This window comes from Caloenas nicobarica, chromosome 2 (genome assembly GCF_036013445.1).
Source record: "Caloenas nicobarica isolate bCalNic1 chromosome 2, bCalNic1.hap1, whole genome shotgun sequence".
Taxonomy (NCBI): domain Eukaryota; kingdom Metazoa; phylum Chordata; class Aves; order Columbiformes; family Columbidae; genus Caloenas; species Caloenas nicobarica.
Genome location: NC_088246.1, coordinates 82,542,373 through 82,567,790, shown reverse-complemented (window position 1 = coordinate 82,567,790; position 25,418 = coordinate 82,542,373). Strand labels below are relative to the sequence as shown.

General features: G+C 42.1%; 2 protein-coding genes across 4 annotated transcripts in view; one reads left to right on the top strand and one right to left on the bottom strand.

Annotated features, from left to right (window-relative positions):
- Nucleotides 1–7,330: 7,330 nt before the first annotated feature.
- On the bottom strand, nt 7,331–23,663 carry C2H5orf22 (chromosome 2 C5orf22 homolog). 2 transcript variants are annotated; one of them, XM_065628058.1, is made up of 9 exons: nt 23,457–23,663; nt 20,767–20,912; nt 19,354–19,503; nt 16,613–17,075; nt 14,475–14,537; nt 12,180–12,301; nt 11,221–11,287; nt 10,470–10,609; nt 7,331–9,074 (listed from the first exon to the last, which is right to left on the bottom strand). In XM_065628058.1, exons 1-9 carry the CDS (start codon nt 23,559–23,561, stop codon nt 8,942–8,944), a joined length of 1,389 nt encoding a protein of 462 aa, XP_065484130.1. In that variant the 5' UTR covers nt 23,562–23,663; the 3' UTR covers nt 7,331–8,941. The 2 variants fall into 2 exon arrangements, with proteins under 2 accessions (XP_065484130.1, XP_065484131.1); XM_065628059.1 differs by lacking the exon at nt 23,457–23,663 and having other exon boundaries at nt 19,354–19,547; nt 20,767–20,854.
- Nucleotides 23,664–23,674: 11 nt separating this feature from the next.
- The window catches only part of DROSHA (drosha ribonuclease III), a 72,734-nt gene continuing 70,990 nt past the window's right edge, over nt 23,675–25,418 (top strand). For both annotated transcript variants that reach the window (XM_065628056.1, XM_065628057.1), the window contains exon 1: nt 23,675–23,730. The gene's annotated coding sequence lies outside the window, so the exon portion shown is untranslated. The remainder of the gene's footprint in view (nt 23,731–25,418) is intronic.

The window sequence follows — 25,418 nt, the reverse complement described above, 5'->3', positions numbered from 1 at the left end:
AATATATGTGTCTTTTGGCTATGAGAGAAAAGCAAGCTGTGAACTGAAGAGGTGACATTACAATCTGTGGTCACAGAGAGAGGTCTCGCTGACGTCAGCCAGCTCTTCAAGCACCCTTGGATGAATCCCATCAGGTCCCATTGACTTGTAGGGATCTAGCTGGAGTAGCAAATCCTGTACAAGTTCAGGATTGATTGAGAGTTTATCTTTGTAGTCTTCTCACATCACCTCTCCTTGCTTCCAATGTCCATACACTTTCCTTTTCTGCCTAAGTTCTAGAAGATCCCTGCTCAGGCAAGCCAGTCTTCTGCACTACTTGCTTGACCTCCAATACTTTGGAATTGTCTGCTCTGGAACTCTAAAGAGATGGCTTTTAAAAAGTGACTAGCATTCATGGAAAAGTAGATTCCCAGGGGATATTACTGATTAGCTCCTTCAGCAGCCTGAAGTCTGCTCTCCCCATGTCCAGGGTCAAAGCTTTCCTGGCAGTTTTCCTCTTTTAGCCAACAATTTGAAACTCAACTACTTTGTAGTCACTAGGTCCAAGGCAGCCAGCAATCACCACTTTGCCCACAAGACCCTCTCTGTTTACAAACAGCAGATCTAAGAGGGTACCTTTCCTAGTTGGCTCCCTTAGTACCTGCACCAAGAAGTTACCTTCAATGTGCTTCAGGAATTTCCTGAAATTCCTGTTTGTGTCTGCTGTATGATATTACCAGTCAATGTCTGGGAAGTTAATATCACCATAAGGACAAGGGCAGCTGATCTAGAGATACCCCTTAATTCCTTGTAGAATAATTCATCGGCATCATTGTCCTGGCTGGGTGGTTGACAGGAGACTCCCACAACAACATCCACTTTATTTGCTTTCTCCTTCATCCTTACCCAGAGGTTCTCAACCATGTCATTGCCAGGTGTAAACACTAACCCCTTCCTTGCATACGGCACCAACCCCCTGCCTCGCCTGTCCTGCCTATCCCTCCTGAAGAGGGATAACCATCCATCACGGCACACCAGTCACAGGACTCATTCCATCAGGTTTCACTTATGCCAGTGATGCTGTAGCTCTGGGACTGAGCCAAAGATTCTAGCTCCTCTTGTTTATTCCTCATGCTGTGCACATTAGTGTAGAGACATTTCAAATGTGCTCCAGCATACTCAGCATGTTGTGGAGCAAACTGAAGGACCTCATTAGCATGATGACCGTTGCCTAAAGGTGGCTGCAGTCCCCTTTCCAGGTGACTATTCCTTCATCTTTCCTCTTCCGACAGAGACTTGGAATAGCTGGTAGCACAAGATGGTGTCTTGAAGTTCTTTGCAATAAGACCTGTTTCATGTTTTCTTTTGTATTTACTTGATGTTTGGACGGCCAATTTATGTACTTCAGCAGTGATACCAGGTCTATATATACGCTCATGACACAGTGATAATTTTGCAGTGACATACCACTGCTTATCTTGAAGCTAAAATGTGTGTTCTCACTGGGGTACTGTATGTACCAGAACTTCAGCTCTCAGTCAGTGATCATCATGGCTAGCAGTGTTTAAATTCAACATAACCCTGGATGCCTGAGTTGTTGGTGAGCAGAAATCTGCAGGCTGCACCAAACATAGTACTGCTGTTAGGACTTGACTGTCATAGGAGAGGCAAATCTTTGTTAAAAACTAGCTACTCTCCTTTTTGACAGGTAACTCAGACAGGGGAACAAAACATCCTGCACTACCGCAGTACCAAGAAATGCTAGTTTTATTTAGTTACTTGGCAGAACAGGCAATTGGTGATGACAAATTTTGGAACAGTAATGAAAATGAAATGTGATTTTAAGGCATAGCTGATGTTTTAAGTTCTAATGAAACCCCATAGCACTATCCTCAAATGCTCACTGCATTAAGATATGCTGTTATGCTGTGATAATTAATGTGGTTTAGAAAGAACTAAGAGTGTTGTGAAGTATTCAGAAGACTATACAAATAATGAGTCCATGAAAGTCAAAGTGAAAATGCTGTGCCTGCAACTACTGTCTTCTACAAAGGCAGCCCCCTCTATTCACAGATGGCTTTAGTGCGGAAGCCTTTGTTTAATTGTAGCACTTCTTTTCCCAGCTCTCAAATTACCTCAGCCATTTTGCTGTAGTGTTTCGTCTCCCCCATCCTTCAGGCCATGGTGAATCAGATGATCAGACTCACATATAAGGCCAGGTAAATGAGAAGTGTGCAGAGGCAGAAATCTGAAGCAGAGGCTGCTGCAAAAATCCATACTAATGGTTGTAGGCCATAGCCAAAATGGGCATCACTTTGTTTAAAAGCCTTGAAGGTGGAAAAAATCACAGATGTGGAGTCTGTGAGCAGTTGGGGCGACTCTTGGCAGCTCTGGGCATAGCAAGGGAGAGGGAGGGAGGAAGATGTGGATGGGCTCACCACAGTGTGCAGGTAGGTTCTCCCCCATGTGCTGGATGCACCTTCTGGCAGCAGCAGCCAGGTCTGGCAGAATATGCTCCAGGTCCTGTGGGAGGTCAGCCGCTGAGGGGAGATATCAGGGCGGCTACAGCTTCCTCACAAGGCGAGGAGGAGGGGCAGCTGTTGATCTCTTCACTACGGTGACCAGTGATAGGACCCGAGGGAATGGCAGGAAGATGTGCCAGGGAAGGTTTAGGTTGGACGTTAGGAAAAGGTTCTTCACCCAGAGGGTGGTGGAGCACTGGAATAGGCTCCCCAGGGAGGCAGTCATGGCCCCAAGTCTGTCAGTATTCAAGAAGAGACTGGACAGTGCCCTCAGACACATGGTGTGAACTGTGGGGTTGTCCTGTGCAGGGACAGGAGTTGGACGTGATGATGCTTGTGGGTCCCTTCTAACTCAGGACATTCTATGATTCTATGACCTGCGGGGGCCTCTGCTGGCCCTAAGCCACAGTGGGCCCTAAGGGCTCACTCTTCCCACCCAGCTTCTGCAGCCAATTTCATGAGCTGACACTGTGCAACCCAGTGGCCAGGCCCCAAGGTACCCAGACTGGGGGCAGTCGAGGAGTCAGGCCCCAGTATGGTGCAAGGACTTTGCCTGGCAATGGCCCTCTCAGGACCCATGATGCCCTGAGACAACTGTCAGGGCACAGCAATGGTGGCTGCTCCCTCCAGGCTGGGAGTGGAGAGCCAAAGGGGGCCTTGGCACGGGCCAGGCTGTGCCATACCCACAGGGCAGAGCTGCGGCACTGGAGCCAGGCGAGCAGGGCCGGGTGGGGACAGTGGCAGGTCTCATCAGCAGTCCAGTGATTGCACAGAAACAAGCCAGGTCAGCAAGGGCTGTCAGTGCCCCAGAGCACCAACACTGGGTGAAGGAGGTATTACAGCCTAATGAAAATGCCATTCAACTTCCAGAGATAGCTTTGTATCTGTGCAAGGGTCAAGTGGTGTTCTTGGCTACTTTCGTGAACGATGGGGCAGCATAATGTTGACAGATCATTTTGTATAAAAGCAAATGGCTTATCCTTCCCCCTTCTGCCAATACACATCCTACCTGGTGCCTCTGTCAGCTCCAAAGTTTGCCATCACAAGTCCCATCTTCTTTATCCCATTTTGATTGGGCTGATTATTGTCTTTCTGATTGTAAATCCCTTTGAAAAATTATGATTGTATTATTGTGTTTTTGTTAGTAATCAGTTCAACCTAGTAAATATGTTAGGAAGGCTTTCAGTAGTCCTGGTCCTATCTTATGGGACAATAAAGCAGATATGTTTACTTAATAGATCTATTAATATGTTATGGCCTTTTTCATATGCCCCTAGAGGGTTCTTCTCAGTAAAATAAACTTATTCCTAGTCTATATTGTAGCAATCTGCAGTGAGTTTAACGTCAGAAAAAAAGGACGTTTATACTTTGGCTCAAACTTCAGGCTATGTGTCCTGGTTTTGTTAAAAACAAGACAAGTTTCTCTTTTAGTAAATTTTCCTTTCAGCTAAAGTCTTCCTAGTAACTGCACTTTTCTGAAGCTAGATACATGTTTTGGTAGACATAGCAATGGAATGCAAGGTCACTGATAAGGATGCATGTCCCATAAGTGAGAGGGGCAAGGAGGAGTGAACTCAACAGGTGACTAAAACTGACCAACTAAGTATTCCATCCCATTCACGTGATACTTCATATAAAAGTGGGCGATCAGGAGGATCTCATCCCTTTTTTCTCTTGGACTATGCCTGACATTAGGAGAGGACCTTGCGAGTCGTCCCTGCGAACTGAGGCCTAGTGACAGACTGAATCCAGTTCTGGTTTGCTACAGAGTCCAGCCCAGGACTTCCGTGTGTCTCCTGCTGTTGCCGGAGCAGTTCTTTGCCAGGATTTTCGAGATTGGTTTTGTATATTTTGTATTATTTTCTCTGTTTTTATTAGTAGCATTAGTAAAACATTTTTAATTTTTTCCAACTCTCTCTCTCTGTCCTTCTTTGCCTTCCAATAGCCTGTACTTAGTGGGGAGGGGGGGCTACAGAGGCTGAGGGGGAGAGGGTTAACAAAGCATCTGCCATGGTTTATTGTCACCCTGCAATCAAACCTTGACACTACGAAACAGCTGAATATGGACAACGAGGTATTTCCCTAGGAAAGGGCAGTAACCTTACTGTCTTTGTGGTCGTGAGGGCACTGCCTGAATGGATCCTAGCATGACAGGTTCACAGAAGTGACTGGCAATTTGTTATCAGTGTGGAAAGATTTCAGATCCCTGTTTTCTCCAGGTGCTAATCTGTGACTCTGTAACTGCTTCGTCTATCAAGCCAAAAGGTGCTTTGACTGATGTTTTATTTTGAAAGGGGGTTTGGGGAATGGAAAAAGAGGAAGGACAGAAGTGGGGTTTTGTGTTTGTTCTGAAGTGCAGATCAAATGTTGTTGAAACGCTGTAATGAAAACACAGCATGGTGTCGTGCCAGACAGAGGTCAAGCCATCCTTCTTCCCAGTGCAATGGGCCCACACTCTCGTCAAAACCCACAATGTAATTAGGGCTGATTTCATTAAAACCATTCCCCACCATGACCCAAACTTTAAAGAAAGTCCCTCAAACATCTTGGGTAAACAGGAATTCCCTTGATCTATATGCAGTTCTACATTCTCAGCCTGTGTTTGGAGGGGCTAAGAAGTCTCACAGCATTTCTATGAGGAGAGGTTCTTGAGGAAGAGTATTATTTCTGCAATAACTGCATTATGGGACAGCAGTCAAGGAATAAGGCTGCAGATCCAGAATTCTGAGCCATGAAATAGATTTGATTCAATGTCATAAATAAAGTCCTTATTTCTATATGTAGATCTAAATCTAGATCATCTAGATTGGGTGGTGGGGTTAACCCACCACGCTCATGAAAGAAGAGCTCATTGGAGAACTGAAAGGTATCTTCCCTTTTGCAGTCAGAAACATGGGCCAGACAGCAAGCTCAGCAGCACCAATATAACGAGGGCAAGTGTAGAGTCTTGCATCTGGCCAGGAACAACCCCAAGTTCCAGTATAAGTTGGGGAACGACCTGTTAGAGAGCAGTGGAGGGGAAAGGGACCTGGAAGTGCTGGTGGACAGCAGGATGACCATGAGCCAGCACTGTGCCCTTGTAGCCAAGAAGGCCAAGGGCATCCTGGGGTGTATTAGAAGGGAGGTGGTTAGTAGGTCAAGAGAGGTTCTCCTTCCCCTCTACTCTGCCCTCGTGAGACTGCATCTGGAATATTGTGTCCAGTTCTGGGCCCTTCAGTTCAAGAAGCACAGGGAACTGCTGGAGAGAGTCCAGCGCAGGGCCACAAAGATGATTAAGGGAGTGGAGCATCTCCCTTATGAGGAAAGGCTGAGGGAGCTGGGTCTCTTTGGCTTGGAGAAGAGGAGACTGAGGGGTGACCTCATCAATGTTTATAAATATATAAAGGGTGGGTGTCACAAGGATGGAGCCAGGCTCTTCTCGGTGACAACCAACAGTAAGACAAGGGGTAATGGGTTCAAGCTGGAACACAAGAGGTTCCACTTAAATTTGAGGGGAAACTTCTTCATAGTGAGGGTGACAGAACACTGGAACAGGCTGCCCAGGGAGGTTGTGGATTCTCCTTCTCTGGAGACATTCAAAACCCGCCTGGACGCCTTCCTGTGTAACCTCATCTAGGTGTTCCTTCTCTGGCGGGGCGATTGGACTAGATGATCTTTCGAGGTCCCTTCCAATCCCTAACATTCTGTGATTCTGTGATTCTCCCCTTTGTTCCTTCCCTCCAGCTATAAGAGCCGGTGGCAGGGCTGGGTCCCTGGGACTGGGCTGATTTGAGAGCTTGGGCACATCCTGACAATGAGAAAAGCCAGTGCAGGACAGACCTGAGGGAGGTGGGGAGAAGTCACCCTGGTTGCAGCCATGGCTCTGAGGGCTTGTGTTGCCTGGGCCAGCCCCTGGGTATCTGAGCCCCCAGGAAATGCTCAGGACACCTTCAAGTAGCAGGACAGGATGGAATGGGTAACAGTTTCTCCCTGCTATTCCTTCCTCCTCACACTTCTCCCCTGCTCCATGGGCTGGTTTTCCCTCGGAAAATACGCACCTCTCTGGTATGGCCCCCTCCCAGGGGCTGCAGGGAAACAGCTGCCCCAGCCGGGTATCTCCTGGCGCCACAGGGGAATCTCTGCAGGGCCGCCAGGAGCAGCTCCTGCCCTCCTCCTGCTCTCCCCTCGGGGCTGGCAGGGCTGTTTCTCACTCGGTTTCCCTCAGCCCTGGCTGCCGGGCAGCGTTTTGCCCTTTCTTCCCCCGGCTTTCCCCGAGGCGCCCGCCCGTGGCTGAGGGGCTCAGCTGTGCCCTGCGCTGGGGCCGCTGGAACCGGCTGCGTCCGGCACGGGGCGGAACCGGCCGCTCCTCACGGGGGACAACGCGGCAGCCCCTGGGATGCTGCTGCTGGGACCTGGGCACCTGCAGCCGGTACAAGCTGAAGTGCTGCAAATACTCTGGGACACGGAAGGCGAGTATCAGCCAGGAATAACTGTGCTATCACACCCTGCACGCTTCTCCTTCCGAGGCTAACATAATTCAGTACCCCTGGCACCTTTAAGCCAATGTGTGTGTGTTTTGTTGTTGTTGTTTTTCATTTTTGTTTTCTACAACCTTATTCAAAGCCCAGCAAAAAACATCCTTTATTTTAAATAAACAAAAACTTCTACACAAGCAGTACATGATTGGAGTTTTGGGCTTTTATAAGCAAGGTATGTACACAATGTATGGCTCTTCATAATTTATGATGTATTAAGGATCTTGGATCCATGGGTAGTCACATCTTTGTGACAGAAGGCATAAGTGAGAAGCAAATGGCCCATCGTCATGGAATTCTACTGGAAGAAATATTTTAAAATAATTACCTATTTACAATCTATAATATAGTCATATCAACAGCAGAAGTAGTAAACTGTAAAAGTGCACAAGGTCTCTGTGGAGCAAATACTAATGTTAACAACTGAACTTAAGCTATTTCAGAAGAAATTACAAGAAAAATATGTTCACAATAAAAGATAATATTCTAGGTGGGATGTTGTCTTCCCCATTTCCGTTTCATTCCCAAATAAATCCTGTGTGTTTCCCCCATCCCCCACCCCTGGAAGTGGCAGTCTTCTCTAGAACCAGATTACTTTCTAAATTAAATGGTTCTAAACCTGTTATTTTCCAAATAGCAACACTGAAATTAGCAAAAATCTGACACAGAGAGTTTTTCTGATGACTTCAGTGAAATTAAATTGTTGTTTCTGAAAAAAACATCAATTCAGCTCCTTACAGGATTCAACAGATAAAAGCATGCACATGCACACACACTTTTTCATATTCAAAAATAGGTAAAAATGAAAACGCCAAGCCATTATCTAATGAAATAGTTGTGACAGCTGCACTCTCCAGCCCCCCCGACAACTACCATAAATGACCACAGCTCAGATTCAACTGGGGTATAAATGGAGCCCACTGCAGAACCCCACTGAGTCGGATCTTCCTCAGAACAGCAGGTCTGCACTCAAAGATTCTCCTCCTTAGACTGGCCATCTAAGGAAACTTCCTCAAGGACTGAGACACCTCACCTCATTGGTAAGAGATCTTCTGGGTACCCTTGGGAGTCCTCACTTTGTATGAGTGAGAAGATGTGCATTTTGAATCATCATGCTGATTCCTTGAGTTTGAATCAGCTGTGTAATAACTGAACTCCTAACCGGTATCCAAACCTGTGTTGTATTAATATAATGTTGCAGGAGTGCTGAATAATTCTGGATAAACCCCATTGCTAGTTGGTTTTCCACTAAACAGTTCTGGTTAGAATAGTGTCTGTTTGGAGCTTATTGACTACTGAAATCGACTTTTAAGGTGCCTCCGTGACAATACTCTAGGCAAAATAAGACAATGCAATGGAGTATAAATATAAATGATATTCCGTGGATGGGCAGAAGCCATAAGCTGCTCTAGAGAAATGACAGAGGGATGCCTGCTCATCTCAAGCACAGCAGTTAAGAAAGATGACTCTGGAAACCTAATACCTTAATGGCATTATTGAGGTAATTTTTTAAAAGCTACAATGCAACTCAGGAACACGTCTGTTGCTCACCAAACTCCATCAAAAAAAGTTTAACTACATAGAAGAAATAAATTTATTTTTTAAAGTTATATATACATAATTACTTTTTTTACAGACACTTAAAGAAATCAGGTGAAAAAATACATTTTAAGGACAACAATAGTTTCTCTCACAACCAATTTTAAGAAGCAAGACAGTAAAAATTATAATCGCAGAACTAATCCGAACAAACCCAAACAGTAAACAGTTCAGATGCAGCTGACTTGGAGAAAGAAATACAACTCAAAACTAGATCTTGGTCAGCTTGGGTTGTAGTGCCACCTGCTGAAATAACAGTATTTTTCCCCTTGCAACCATAGCTAATATGCAATTTAAATTAATACACTGCATTAGATGGCAATAGAGTCACAAAGAAGAAGAGGTGCTTGAGTAATCTAAGTACACATCTAGTGTGCCATACACTGAACCTAGCAAACTGAGAACCTTCTCTTGAATGATGTCAACCTGCTCTGAAGGGCAATAATCATCCAAACTTGATCTGTAACAAGGAATTGAAAAAAGCATGAGGGTACAGATACCACCACTGTCACCACATATTTTTATTCTTGTAATGCTCTGTGTCTAGGCTGAAGCTACTTTCAAACTGTGCTGAGTTGTGCCTACCAGTACTTCTTCAAAGTGCATCGCAATGCTTCTCCTCACAACTTTCAATGGCAACAGTTTGCCTGAAGTTGAACAGAAAGACTGGAGCAGATTAGGAACCTGACCTATGCATCCTTCCAATTAGACTCTCATCCTGACTCTGACACAGAACATGCTGCACTTCAAGTTCAAGCACAAGATCTAATTAAAGGACTGACGGAAAGATAAGATTGAAAAATTGAAATGCTACTAGTAAAACAGGTGAGAAAACTTGAAAAACAAATCTTCATAGTCCCTGGGATATAACATTACTTACGGGAACATTGTTACTAGTATCTCTTTGCAGTTCACTAAAAAAGCAGAGTTGACACTTCTTGGATTTTATATCTGTCAAGATCTACATAAATGATTCTGTGTTTTCTGTGCAGCAGTGGATACTAACCCTGCAGTTACCAGGAAATACAGCTTTCTTTTATTGTAGGTATTTAGCCCTGCTACTTCTTGTTGACAAAAACTATTTCATGTCAGTTTCTACTAATGTTGCCTGCCCTTTAAAGGCACACTTAGTATTTCTGAAGTGATTAAATTACAATAATTTGTCAACAGATACACTGTGGTCTTCAAATTAGGTTCTCCCAGGATAGATCCCTGGTTCTCTCCGGTTCCTGGCTTCAAACTCCATCCTGTTCTCCCAGATAATTTCCCTACAGTCCTGGAAGTGTAACTTTTATCACATACAAAACTTTACTAGAGCTTTTTAGGATATAAATCATTTTCAGCCTATTAGATGAAAACCACTTCCGTCGGAAGTTGCACTGAAAACAGAAATCTTATCTGTAGTACAATGAACCCTAGAACAAGAGAGTAAGGAAGTTGTGATTTCAGCCCATGCAAGCTTACACAAGCTGGCTTTGCTCTAATTGGCAGAAGTAACAAAAGCAGCGGAGGTGTATGAACCCCAGTGACAGCTGTCAACTGCAACGCACACAAGGCCTCATCACAGGCTCTGTATAGCATGTGCTGAAGCTCATTAAGTCACGTTTCCATTGCTTTTGAAATCTGTGCTAGCTGCTCTAAAGCCCAGTAAAACCAGCCATAGCGCAGAACTTTCCCTTACCTGTGTAGATACTGTCACTGCCTTATGATCAACATTTTCAGATGTCAATTTTCACTGCACTGTAAAGTGTCAACTATAAGACAGAATTTAAGATGTGCCAACCAGTGCTATATTGATTGAATCATTTAGCTTCAGACTGAGCATTTTAAACTTAGGGTATCTACATAGCCTTACCGAGCAACTGTCACCAGTGTGGGCTTAGGCATATCTTTTAGTAGAATTTTAATGGATTGTATGAGGCCTTCAATCTCCTCTTCAGTGCTAATATGGTGGGGAAGCTCCATATAATCACAGGTCAGACCAGCCTGATGGACCTGCATGTAAAGTAAACAGAGATTTAATTTCTGCTGATGAATTATTGATGTAGTTTCTACGTCTCTATGACACCATCTCTAGCCCAGCAGGTAACTTACACCGCTTCAGGCAGTAAATGGGTTTTTTGTTTGTTTGCTTTTTTTCCTCCCAACTTGTTCTTTAAACAAAAATAATACAATTCTGGAGGTTGTATGGATTGTTTTATTATCTCCAGTACACCGTTCCTCTCTGATGAATTCAGAGCATGCTGCAGCCCTTGAAGATAATAGGTCTGATCTTTTACAGAGAGGTACCTTAGGTTCTATAAGGTATATCGACAGATCCTGGTGAAGTGAAACCTTCCTTCACAGGAAGTACCCTGAGACATCACCATCCTGGAACATCACATTAATGCTGCCTAAATATAAACAAGCAGAGTAGAATTTTAGAAGATTTAAAAAGAAAAACTAGACTACGTAAAAAAAGACATTTAAAAAAAGGGAAAGTACTGAAATCTCACAAAGTGCTGAATCAAGAAGCAAGTCCAAAATGAAGCATGATCTTTTCTCTCTCTGTTGAAGCCATGTTTTTGAAATATGTCTACTTTCTGTACTTTTCCCTAGCTACTTACCATTTCATAGTCTGGGCTTTCCATCCTGGCTTTCAAACTGTGAACTAGCTGGACGAGTGCCTTCATTCTGAAGTAAAAAACAAAACCGGCTTGTTATATAAATGGTTGGAAACATATCTACCTTAAGTGGTTAAAAAAAAAAAAAGAACAAAAAGAGAGAGAAAAAAGAAGTAGAAGTTATCATGGCCTAGGGTTTGAAAATGAAATTTGACCCTCTGTGTCATCTTGCACCCGACAAAAAATGGAAATTATCAGTATTATTGTACTGTTTCACTAGGTCTTTCTTAGCAAGCCCCTATACTCATACTTGTCTCTGGTAAGGGCTCTTTGCGCTTATTTTAGGGCAGACCTAGAGAGAAATTGTTGTCGCTTAAAGTTGTATGAACTTGATTGGAAATGCTTGTGATCACTGTTATACAGGTCTGGCAGTAGCTGCTGCATTTGATGGGAAAAATGAGTGATTCTCCTATCAAGGGAAAGCTCAGACTTTTGCTGTTTCTTTTCAGCTAAAAACAGTTTAAAAGCATAGAGGATGCTGCCAGGATGTTTTGTGGACACTGTCACTCAGCTACAGCCTCTCATTCATTTCCATTTTTCTACAGAAAGCAGAGCCTTTGGGAGCACCAACATCCTTCTCCATGTCCTCTGTAGGTTGTTGCTTTTTTGAGAGTTCTGCTTCACAGAGATCACTACATTTTTAGTCACCAAATCTGCCTCCCTCTACAGGCAAAAGAATTTGCATGAATCTGTACAAGGCTGATCTTGGAAGGCTTACCATAGCACTGAAGACAGCAGACTGCCTTTTGTTTTGTCTGACTCTTTCTCCTCTAGAACTAAAGGAAAAGCAGTAGCCTTGTGTAGATCCTATCCAGCCTCTCTCTTTTTTCTGTTAGCAAAGTGCTAGACTAATCAGTTCCTAAACTACTGATTGCATTTTATGCCATTTAGAAATCTCCTACCCAGGATATGAAGCCCACTTCTGTATGGTCTCTTCATCATCATTGTCACATAAATCTGCAAATGCTGCTTCTAGGTCTTCTAGCTGATGAACACGGTTTTCAACACAATCTAGCAAGTCCTCCTTTAAATAAGCACATAAAAAACTTTGTTAGGAAAAAAAAGGGAGGTAAGAATGTCATGGCTTACCCTATGATTTAAATTCTGAAATGACTGAGGTACTGCAAGTGAGGATTCAGAAACAACTGATTCATTACTACAGAATATCTTTTCAAGAGGATCAGAATGAATACCTGCAGAAGCTGTTATACCTTCAAAATAAATCACCTCTCTTTGCTCTGTCTTTCCCACAACAAATGAAAAAAAGCCACATCTATGTTCTGGCAGAATATGCCAGGGAATGTTAAGATACTGTATATGACTAATTGTTGGATTTGTTTCCATAGCACTGAAATGCTCAGATGAGTACAAGCTTTACATTTTTCTAATAAAAGGAGAATTTATTTTTTAAGTTTAAAAAAAAATAGTAAATCAAATGCATTTTCAGAAAAACGAAATGGGCTATTTGATGATTTGAGGTTGTTTCAACTCTGTGTGCCTGAAAAAACCATGGAATTAATTTAAAAGTGCCATTTACTGCTCTGATCCTACAAAGGACCCCTTTCTTAAAAAGTTCAGAACACATAAAGAGGCAATCTTTTTGGAGTGAGGCTGTATACATGAATACAGCTGTACATGCAAACATTTGCAGAAAGATATCCTATATAACATATCAAATGAAAAGCAATGCTTGGCATATTTGGTATTAAAAATGCAGTGGTGTGTAATGGAAAATTGTTAAAAAGAATATTGGAATAGGTGGGTAACAATTAAGAATGTAACAACTCCCTCTTAGGATTCTGCTGGCCGTATCACATAACAGATACTGCTTCTTTTGGCCAGTGATATCAACTTTGGGATAACTTTAAGAGGAACTGAGGGTATCAACCATTCATGAATACAGCTTAATAATCCTGGGCTATGTTTAAGATACCTTTCTAAGCAGCGCCAGTAACTAACCTTGAAGATGCATCCAATCCCCCTCTATACTACTTAAAAAATACAACCAAACAACAATAAACCCATACACCACACTATTATCTTGTAGTATTGTAGAAACATGCATCTAACTGTACTCTGGAACTACGAAACCAGATTTTAAGAAAGTAGACATTTAGGATATTTTCTGAAACTTTGAAAAACACCAAGTTCACTAGCTTTCTACCTTTGAACCCTTTACATTTACTGTCTCACTATAAAACTATCCATTAATCTAGTCTTGCCTTGTGCAGTTCTATACCTATCCGTTACTCACTGCCTGCTAAGCATGCCAGTTGTCTCCTAGAAATTTGTTGGCTTTTGTAAATAACTTAGGCCATGAAATCATGTCAGGCACTTAAATCACAAACATTTACCCTTTTTACATTTAACTACTTTTTAAACATGTACTTGTTTTTATTGCCGATTGAGCAAGAAATATGAACACCAACTTGACAATCTTTCACATAAATCAGTTTCTTTATACACACATACTGATTAGGATTCATTAATCTGTGTTAATTATATGTGTTGAATCTCTCTGTACTAGTATTCAGATGAGATTACAAGAGCAAAGCCAAGACCTTGTTTAGAAATCACTTGGTGTAATGACCACCAATATGGCTGTCTCCATGGTTTGGGCTCAGGGCTGAATTACTATTTTGGCAGTTACAGCACGATTCAGAAGCACACAATGCATAGAATGAAAAGTACATTACAGTGGTATAATACCGACCTTACCACATCTAAATAAATAGGTAAAATACTAGTTAGGCATTCAGCACAGTTCTGACTAGCAAGGAAGAGCAACTGGAGCAAGGAAGGGGAGCACCTGGAGGGAAGAAAAAAAAAAAAAAAAAAAGAACCACAAAAAACCAAACCAAAACAAACCACAAAGCAAAGCCCTGTTGAGCCATAAAAAGAACAAGACTGCAGATGACTTATTATGTTTTCATTTCTTCCTTGTCAATTACCACTTGTTTACAGAAATTAATTTTCACACTCACGCTAAATATTTATGCAATTCACATGTTTAACCAAAATGTTTAATAGGAAAGAATTCCTAAGATGCTGCTGATTAGCATTCAGCATGCTGCACAGCTTAATTGGAGACCACTTCATTTAGAACCTTTCATAGGTTCCTTCATTGCTGTAACTCATTTTCATTGGATAAATCAAAAGAATCACTCCCTCATACATCCCATAAGGAAATACCATACCTCTGTTGCATTTCTATGAGGCTTCTTGAAATTGTACAACTCTTGCAATAGTTCATATTCTGTCTTTGAAAAAGAAAAAAAAAGAGGCAAAAAATTAGACTCTTCAAATGAGAAACAAAATCTGCAAAGCTTTCCTGCTTCAGAAAAATAATTTGATCACCAGGATAATTCCTGTGCTCTAGTACTGCAGGCAACTCTCTACAAATGCAGGTGAGGAAGGGGCTGTGTGGCTTGAGAAAGCAAAACTTCATGGCCCCAGCCAAACATTTTGGAATTGCTTAACTTTAAACTTGACTTCAAGAACATAGCTTTAAAAGCTAAGTATTTACAGTCTTTAAAAAGTCTCTGAAATAAAATATACATGTTACTGAACTAAGGTTCCAATGAGATGCTGAGTAAAACTGAGATGGCAGATTTAGGCAGGCAAAACCAACAGGAGACTCTGATTGTAAAGGAAGACAGGACAGGGAAAGGCTTCAGGCTGGCTGGCCAACAATTTCACAAGTGAACTATTACAGAGGCTTGTCAGCTCTACTCCTTGATAATACTCAGGTTTAGTTAACCAAGGATAAACAGATCTCATTATTTACTTAACAGCATTAAATAGGTGAACACTCATGAATTTTTCAGAGCAGAAGGAGAAAGGACAGGTAGACTATTCAATTTTTACAGAAATGCAAAGCATCTTTAGGCCAATGTTTTGGATTTTAGACTTTTTTTGGTGGGAAGACAATACTCTTCTGGATTGGTGAACTATATTTGCTTTTTAGCTTTTCCTTGGATTTTTATATTTCAAGTGTTAACTTGGGAAAAATTTTCTGACGGAATTATCATAATTTACTATAGAGAGAACACGGTTAAGAAATATTAAATGCAAATGAAATTGTTATATCAATAAAGGTACACCGGGTGCTCTGGGCAAATCCACTTTGAAAAGTGGCTCCTACAACTAGGAACCCATCATAGCATGAAACTCAAAAAAGAATTAGAAACAAAACAAAAAACTGCCCCCTCCCTCAAACCAACTCATGTCTCCCCCAAATCCTCTATTACTTTATTCAGAATGTATTTTAACCCCTCAGAGGGGTATTGAATTTTATTCTTATATGGCAAGACCCCCATGGTGCTTTCCCTGTGCTGTTTGCTTATTTTTGTGATTCAGAACAGCTGGCACTGCACATTTTCTGAAGATACTGTGATCATAAATACTGAATGTCAAAAGCTACCAGAGATCAGGGACCCTATACTCACTTCTTTAGGGTGAACAAAGAAGCAGTAGTCTAGCTGAAACTCAAAGATGTCAGATGTTCTCCAGCACAGGGTGAAGTTAAAACAGTGTTAACAAGACAGATTTAAATGCTAAAAACAGTCAGGATATTGCAGAGGAATTTGTAAACCTAAATGACACACCAAAATTTCAGGGTACATCAGTTAGTTCCTAAAATCCTGTTCACGTCAAGAAAAGGTGCTAACTGCTTTGCACCTTTGAGGATCTATATATTTATGACTCTATACAGGTGAACTACCTTTGCTGTGCAGCCAAGTTATAAATGGAATACAAGGCAGAGTCTTAAAGCCATTGCATCAGAGACAAGAGCTGCTTGCTCATCCTCACACACAGCACTTCAGACAAAGGAAACGAGAATAACAGCCTCTCATTGGGACAAGTCACTACTCTTTAGATGATCAACACCAACATGCCTTTTTGAAAGGCAGAGTCTCCTGATACCATTGTGGCTTTCCAGTATCATAAAAAAATGATACCATCTGTCTTGCCTCCCTGATGAATCTCGCTGTGGGTATTTGGAACATTACACCTGGAAACCCAAGTATAGCTTTTATGTCCCAAGCAACAAGCAGATGTGAGTCACACACCTCTGAGCTTGGATGGGCACTCAATACCGATTTCATATGTAAGGAATTTTGTTGTATTAGGCTGTATCAGCCTTATTAGGTTGTTGTAACTCTTCAGAGTGTACACTCCCTTAGAATGCTTCTCCTTCACATATTGCCATGAATCATTAATCATGATCAGCTGATCTGCTGATTAGCTTAGATGAAAGTTTCTCCACAGACATAAATGCTAGGACTGGCACTCTTTTGTGAGTGATAAGAGGCCTCTCCATTGTCATGCTTACCTTTGTGTACATTTCTTTAAATGGATTTTTAACTGAAAAAAAATCTAAGTCAATGTCTAAAACATATGCATCCCCTTTCTGCAGTGCTTGGCAGACATCTTTAACAACTTCCCTCATCGGGCATTCACCATTTCTGAGAGAACCTGAAGCTGAGCATGCTGACAATGATTCTGCCTCGTTTGGGGCACTTGCATTTTGTACTTCCTTTTTCTTCAGACTTGAGGTGCTGTGACCAGGGTCACCAGGAGCCACTGATGAAGAGGCAGAAGCGGTGCTTGCTGTGTCACCTGTATTTAGCTTCAGTCTCTTAGCAGATCCTACTTCGCCATTTTCTTCCTGGCTGTTTGATGCTTCAATAGGATTGATGAGAATGACATACAAATTTAAAGGCTTCTGGTTTTCTAGCTGATCAGCAGGGACATAAAGACCATCACTTAAAAAGTAATGGTCTGTGCCTGTAACCCTGAAATTGACGATAACTCACAGTTAATATACATCTTCACAAAGAGTTTAAGAAAAAGCATGTACCCTTAAGGAATCCTGAGAAGAATGAACAGATGCTTGATGGATAATGAAAGCAATAGCATACACAAAATTATTTATTTTAATTTGCAGGTCTTTAAGTTGAAGTTTTATCTACTTTATTCCTGAATCAATCTATTAAAATTCATTCTATATTTTTTTATGATAGCCCTACAAAGTTTTTAATGGTTAAGAAAAAGATTCTGCATTATGTGCTACTAAGGTTAATTTGCGATCGAATTGCATTTTAAAGACAACATCCAGAATTTAACAAGATATTGTCAATATTATGGCATATAAGACTGCAAAGCTATGGATATTTTGTCTTGGATTCCATGTTTTTAAGGAAAATTCTGTTAGTTGTGTTTGAGAAGTGCCCTGAAACCCATGGATACTGATTTAGCAAAAGTAAAATAGTATGAATTAATACGTAGCATTTAACTTCACCACCAACAGAGATTCTCTGTTCTAAACGGGAGAGGGCAGGTAACTCAAGGATGAATAGCTACATATCAATGGTATCCAGTTAATTAAAACCAACAAAACAAAACCAAATAACGCTAAAAACTCTGCTTACCATGACAATTTAAAGAATATTATTTTCAAGGCATATTTCAGTACATGAAGCCTTAAGCATCATAAATTCAGATTAAAAAATAAGCTTAAGAAGTGTGAACTTCTGCTCACTTGTGTTAAGGCCTCATTTGGTTACAGGGTGTCATCATCAATCAACCACAAAGACAAATGATTTCATGAGCAGCAGAAATTTGAAGCTTAGTTCCCCTGTGTCTTGTGGCTGGATTATCCTAAGCCTGCTAAGGTGAGAACCTGGATCACAACTCCATCTTGTTGATGGGGCATTCACAGGGTCTCTTCTCAGAAATTCTCCAGGGTTCAACACACGCTCATGCTACAGCCTTTCCCCTAGTGGGACACTAACTAAGACATCTATTGCTTAGCTACCTGTTCAAAACAAAACTTTTAGGAAGTTCGTATTCCTTTCCCTTTCTTCCTTCATTATTTTTGTAAGCCTAGAACCTGAAGAACCTTCTTGAAAAGGCAGCTAGAAATGTTGTTTTCAAGGTTGCTGAGGTGACCAGAGGATCTGTAGTAGCGATATTCAGCCATCATGAAGTGTTTCTACACATGCTAGTTCTCATGGTTAAATGTAACTGAAAGCACCAGCTTTTGCCTGACTGTTTAGGTTTACTTTAGGATTCCTATTCAGAATTGTATAGCTTTTGTGTTTTATTTTAGGTGGTAAAACCAAGCATTTCTCTGCTGCCTTCTGCCACCTCAAAAGATTTATTCTGATATGCTGACAAGAGACATGATTTGTAAACATCCATATAAGCTGTACAAAAGCACAACACACTGAATATGGCAAATGTGAAACTGTCATTGACTGCATCCCACAGAATTATGAGGGGATGTCACCAGAACTCAGATCACAGAATGATTAAGATTGGAAGGGACATCTGGAAGTCTCTCATTAATCATCTCATCGAAGTAGATCTAACTTCAATGCTAGGTGAGGCTACTCAGAACCTCATCCAGTTGAGTTTTGACTTTATCAAAGAATGAAGAATTTACCATCTGTCTGTGTACCTGTTCTAGTGCTTAACTAGTATATTAACTTTAAAAAACACCACCACCACCACATGTGAGAAAACAGAATCATCAAGGTAAGGGAAGATATTTCTCCTCTTGTTCAGCACCAGTGAGGTCACATTTGATGTACTCTGCCCAGGGTTGAGTCTCCAGGACAAGAGAGACAACAACAAACTGAAGAAGGGCCGCTAAGGTGATTAGAGGGCCAGAGCATATAATGGGGAAGCTGAGGGAACCGGATTTGTTTTGTTCTGGGAGGACTGAGGAGGATCTAATTGCTGCCCTCTGCTACCTAAATTCTCTGTTAAAGATCACTGCTTTCTGAGATTTTGACTTTATTGAAGAGAACTGATTTACAACTTAGGTTGCTGAAATGAAATGTAAATAATTAGAAAAGAATTTAAGGCACAATTTTAACTGTACGCACTCACACAAATAGTCAGTCACATTAGGTCCTATGGAACTCACAAATACAAATCAAATTTTCATATTTAGCCAAGAATAAACAAATAAATTAAAAAAACAACAACCAAAAAACAAACAACAAAAGAAAACAAAAACGTGAAAAAATATAGAGATAGCCTTTCATATGACAGCAGACAATTCACCTGATTGTAGTTGTCGATATGTCTTTCCCAATTAAAAAATGGTGTTTCCCTTCCGAGATCTGCTGCGACCAGGGTGGGTGAAGCCACACTACTTGAGAAATATGGCCAGCATAAACAGCAGGCATAATCCAGTTCTCAATACTTAATTCACTGTAATGAATGGAGAAAGGCTGGAGATAATACTGTTACTTTCCCTGTAAGTAAAACATGGTCAAGAACACAAAAATCATCTTCCACATCTTGAAAGCCCCCATGCAAATTATCTGAAATTAGTACTCTGTGTAAGGTTCACATCAAAGAAAGAAAAAAGGGGAAATCTTTAATCATAAGATAGACCAAAAATGTCTACGGTAGAATTTTAAAAAGCCTTATATAGTGCAATCAGCGCCACTCTTAGTACATGGATTAGCACAACTTGAGGCTGACTTACATCTCTTGTTCATATCTCGTATGCAGTCATACCAATATTCACTCTAAATCAAAGGCAGCAGGAAGCAGACTTAAAGTATTCTGATACTTTTTTTATTCTTGATACCTCACACAGAGGAAAGTACAAGGAGCATCATCATCACTGTTCTAAATAACTTCAAACTGACCTCAAGGAGTATTTTATTGTAAACCGCTCTAGGTAGATTTTAACTATACTCTCAGTAATTAAAAGTGAGTCGATCAGCACTTACAGAATAGCAGCTTTCCTGATTATCAAAGCCCTATTTTTAGGTGTATGTTGTAGTCCACAAAACTTCTTATTCATTCAACAAACAAAATATTGACTACAAGCAGCATGATACAACTGCTTACATACCAATTACATCATGTTGTCATTGCTGTAAATCACCATGACAATGAAGCCATTTAAACTTATTTTAAAACAGGAAAAGACGATAGCAAAGATCACTCTGTGGCTTGTTACCTACCTAAGAAGTTGGAGGAAAATATTGGTCTTAATGCTCTTAACAGAAAATCTTGTTCAACTTCACATATTCACTATGTCAACACAGGAGCTGTTATTTCAATCTCAAAGTCAATTTTTCAGTATGAAGAAAGGCTGTTTTAAAACCACAGCTCTTCAGACATAAAGCATCCACTCAGGGAGTTGTCCTGTTACTCGGAGGAACTTATTGGCCTAATAACATGATATACTACTGAATAACTAAACAAAGTAAATCTTTAAGTCCTAAATTGCTTGATATGTGATCTTAATATTTGACCACATTCAAAAAACAGAAACATAACTTTTGCTGTCAAGAAAAAAAAAGTTTTCAGCAAAAGTGAAAAGACAGAAGGTACAACTTGAGGCTGACTTACATCTCTTTTGTTCATATCTCGTATGCAGTCATACCAATATTCACTCCAAATCAAAGGCAGCAGGAAGCAGACTTAAAGTATTCTGATGCAGTACTCAGGACTTACCTAAAAAGAGCTTCTTTGTCAAATACAGTGTCTGCAGGCATATTCACAGGAATAAGGAGGTCTGGATGGGAATCAAGATGAACAAAGCTGATGTTACTGGCAGGAAGATGCTTTGAACCAATGGCACGATAGATGAAAGGCAGCACCTAAAACAACACAAAAATATTTCCACCACAACCAGTGAGCTGAAAAATGCAACGGCTTCAACGGCAAAAACACTAGTCCCACTCCTATTCTTTTAGAATTTGGTTTAGAGGGAGGAGGAGGTGACAGAAAACAATACAAAGAGGGAACAACTCCAGCAGTAAGACAGCTGATGAACTGTAATCACGAGCCCAAGAGTTTCACACAGGAAGCTGCTGAAGAATCATAGCTTTACTCCCTCTTTCCTTCTTCATAGAAAGCCTTGTTTGCAGAAGCAATTCTCACTAACCATTCAACTGAATTGCTGTTTTTTTTCATTTACAACTGAGCCTCAGAAATGCCTTTCCTCTTCTGTAGAACATTGCCCCTGCATTGCCTTCTCCATGATATAAAGCTTCCTCACCATACATGGGTGCTGTGAAGACAAAACCACCTCATTACTTGTACTTTATAAGTCAACTAATAGAGAGTGAAAACTGACCCCACCATCATTTAAACTTTAGCTGATCTTTTAACCTATCCCCACTGAAGAAAGGCCTTAATTCCTAATCCCTACAGGATTTAGTGTCTTCAATAAAGAGGCTACCTTTATCAACCGCTCGACCTTATCCCCTGCTGAAGGTCTTCACCCAAAAGTGGGAAAAACAGGAGATGAGACAACTCATCAATTTATAGTGTAGCAAACCACTGAAGTACAATAATGCAGGGTGGCAAAATGAGAAAACTGATGGCTGATTCATGATATCTCTTACATTGAACTGCAGTACATGGAGACCCTCCCACAGTTACAGGACAGTAACTGACTTAGCTGCCAGAACAAATCCAGCAAGGATTGTGAAGCACATTCCTATTATACAGAGAATGTGAAGGCTGCAAAATGATTGGACAATAAAAATTACATGATCTCTACATTACAACAGAAATTGAGATAATTTTTGGCTGATTAATACGACAAATCCTGTGTGCAGCATGGGCATAACCTTAAAACATGACTGACAGCTGAAATCTGGACTGCATTCCATCTGTCTAGTAATAAATTCCTCGGTTTAACCACTATGTACGTACTAATATGCATACTACTGTAACAGCAGATAAAACAAAGTTAAAAATAACAGGGGTTCCGTGATCCATAACTTTTACTTATTTGGAAAAAGGAAGAGATTAGGCCTACCTGAAAAACCTACAATCTTTGCAATTAAAGTTTCCTCTCAGGTAAGCATTACTACAAATTGTGAGACTAGGAGAGGGTGGAAGACATGAGTGACTAGGATCTCTAACCTTGCAAGTTCTCCTACTTTGGATTAAGAATAAAATTTCCTTTATACCAGCTGGTACTATTAATCAAAGTATGACGCATCTAGTGATGCCTTGCCCTAGAGGAACATGAGTGTCAGCAAAGGACTATATAAAGTTTCTGTGAAGTTCTTACACTTCGGGATGAATGGCCATATATACTTTATGCAACACAGAGCGATGCGTATACACACATATACTGAACACCCTGCATATATATTTAGTATGAACAGACTTTGTTAACTTAATTGAAAACAGAAGCATAGAGAGTAAAACAAAGGCAAATAATTAATAGTCATTATCTTAGTACTCCTATCACAGTGACACCCTTAGTCCTTGGTTACCATGGAAAACCAGCTGTCACAGTATCATATATTTCAGTGAGTCCTGGCAAAAATTATCTGCATTAAACTATGTTCTTACAAGCTCAGAACATTCTTTTCTTTAATAAACTTTATTACACTACAATTTTCTCTTTACGCAACACTGAGAGGTAAAATTTTTCACTTTTTCCTCTGCAAGGTCTTCCTGCCCCCAGCAATCCTCACTGAAATCAGATGGCTTCTGCACCACGGGGTAACAAATCCACTTATTGGGAGTAAGGCCTCAGCTTATGCTGCTATAAACAAACCATAAGAGAAAACAGAAACAGCAGTTCAACAGCAGCTCCTTCACCCCCTTGTTTAATGAATTAACTAAACCTGCAAAGTTCCAAATTCAACATTTCTCATCAAGTGGCAGTCAATCCCCAAGTTAGGATGTGACTATATTTATCAATTTGCTGTCAACATGCCACTTACTGTGTAGGGTTGAGTTCCAAATACTAGCTAATTCTAAGAGCAGCATAATGTAGGTATGCAGGTATTATTTCCTTTTAACTACAACTAAGAGCCAAAGAATTAAAAAAAAAAAGTCAGCAATAATGGATTAAAAAGATGCCAAAATCCAATAATGGCATTAATCACTGAATCGGGAAGGAAATTCAGGTCACCTGGGCACTGAATTTAATTTATGTTCCCGTAGTGCAAGAGAGAGCAGGTTTAAGATCCGTGCACGGCTGTGGAGGGGGGAACTATTCCCCAGGAAGCACCCGGAGCGGGGAGACCCCGGTTACACAGCGGGAAGCCGTATCCTGCCGGGTTGCACCATGCCCCCCTCCTTCGCTCCCACCTACATACACACCGCGGGGAGAGAAGGAAGAAAAGCAGCTACTCCCCATGTCCCACTGCCCGGCCCCGCCGCCCAGCACTCACGTCCTGGTGGTCCTCCACCACCCACACCGGCAGCGCCGGGTAGGCCCGCAGGCCTCCCCCGCGGGACCGCTCCCCGCGGCCGGCCACCGCGCCCCCGCCGCTCATGCCTGGGCGGCTCCGGGCCGGGCCCGGCGAGACCCCGCAGAGCAGCCCGGCCTCTCCGCGCCGCTGTCTCCCGGCGGGCGGTGCTTCCGCCGGCAGCGCCCTCCCACCGTTTTCCTCTTCCGGACGCGGGGCGCTGCGGGCCGGGCTGGCCGCGGCGGCGGGGCGCCAGGTGGGCTGTGTGGGCGCGGCTGCCTGCCGGGGGGCTGCGGGGCGGGCGGGGGCTTTCCTTAGGCCGCTCCGCTGGCTGTGCCGCAGTTCCCCGCGCGGCGTGTGGAGTTGGCGGGCGGCAGGGGCCGGTCCCGGGACGCTGCAGGGGGGTCGCGGTGGCGCCGGTGCTGGCGGGTTCCTCGGTGCTGGTGGGGGTCGGGGTGGCGGGGCCCGGGCGGCCCCCGCCGGCAGCGCCTCCTGCGGCAGCCGCCCGGCCGGCCTGCGGCTGAGGAAGCCGCTCCGTGTGGCGGGAAGGCGGCGCGGCAGAGCCAGCCCGGCTGGGTGTCGGTCTTGTCGCCGAGTTTGTACCCGCCGACCCTTCGGTGGCCGTTGGAAGCCGTTACGGACCGTTGGGAGGCGGTGGTTGGATGCGGCCTGTTTCCCTCAGCTGTGTGTGTGCAGGGAGAGAAGAGTTTTTTTTCGTGTTGTTGGTTGGTTGGTTGGTTGTGGTTTTTTTTTTTTTTTTTTTTTTTTTTTAGGAACTGGTGTTACTTTTGTGTGTGATAGCTTCTACCAGTGCAATAAACTTTCTCTTCTAGGTGACAGGAAAAGGAGAATTTGTCCTTTTCGGTGTACTTGAGCTTGCTTAACTGAAAATGGGACATAACCAAAGTTTGCAGCAAAGGAAGCTTTAAAATAATTCGGGTGTTTGAAATAATTTCATGTATGTCTTTCTTTTTCAGCTGTGGTTCTGAGTATTCTGAAGCAGTAAAATTAAGGTGGTAGAACCAGAGTAGTTATCTGGTGTAGAGGAAGTCTTACAGCTCTATTTAAGAGAGAGCTGATAAACAAGACCTGTCTTTGGAATCCTATGACACAAAAAAGAAATGTCTTTTAAGGCAAGGCACTGTGGTACAGTAGCCTTTGCTTTAATTTAAGTTAATAAGAATTTAGCTCAGCCTGTTTAAATAGAATGTGTATGTAAATGTCAGCAAAGTATAAAACAATTTTCTGTTACAAGCCTGAGCTGTGTAAGACCATGACTGGAGATCTAAAGCTAAATTGAGTCAGTATCTGATAGATGAGAATTAATGATGACGAAAGGTTGCACTGTTGCCAGACAAAAACATAGAAATGTTCTTCCTCTCTTCCTCGTCGGTTCTTTTGAGAATTGTTATGGGGTTGGATGGTGCTGAGCAGGCACAGGCTGACTGGAAGGAACAAGTGGCTTTACCATCATGGTCACTGCCTCCTATAAATGAGGGATCCTCACTGCAGGCTTTGTCCAGTTGCTCTGACAGGGGGATGAATGCCACCACAAGCAATTCCAGTGGCTTCCATTAAGCCCTGCATGTATAAGGAGAGACAAGGAGTCTTCTTGGTTCTTCCTCCTTGATGTCTGTCCTTTCCCCCTTGATTTTTTTTTTCCTTTTTCCCTCTGGTTCACCACAAGTCTTCTGCTGTCTCTCAGCAAGCTGCATCTTTTGCAGCACTGGCACAAGAATGAAGCTGAAAACAGTGCTCTGAGCAGTCCAGGTTGGCCATGTTGCATAGTGTAATAGCAGGTGGGAGAACATTCTGTGTGTGTACTTCAGCATCAGCAAAGCCTCAGTAAAAGAGAGGTTTTGTTTTCCTAATCGGGTGATCTTTCTAATGATATGTGTGTCTCTTTGTTTTTCTCCCTCTCCCTTACGGAAAACAGGATTTGAG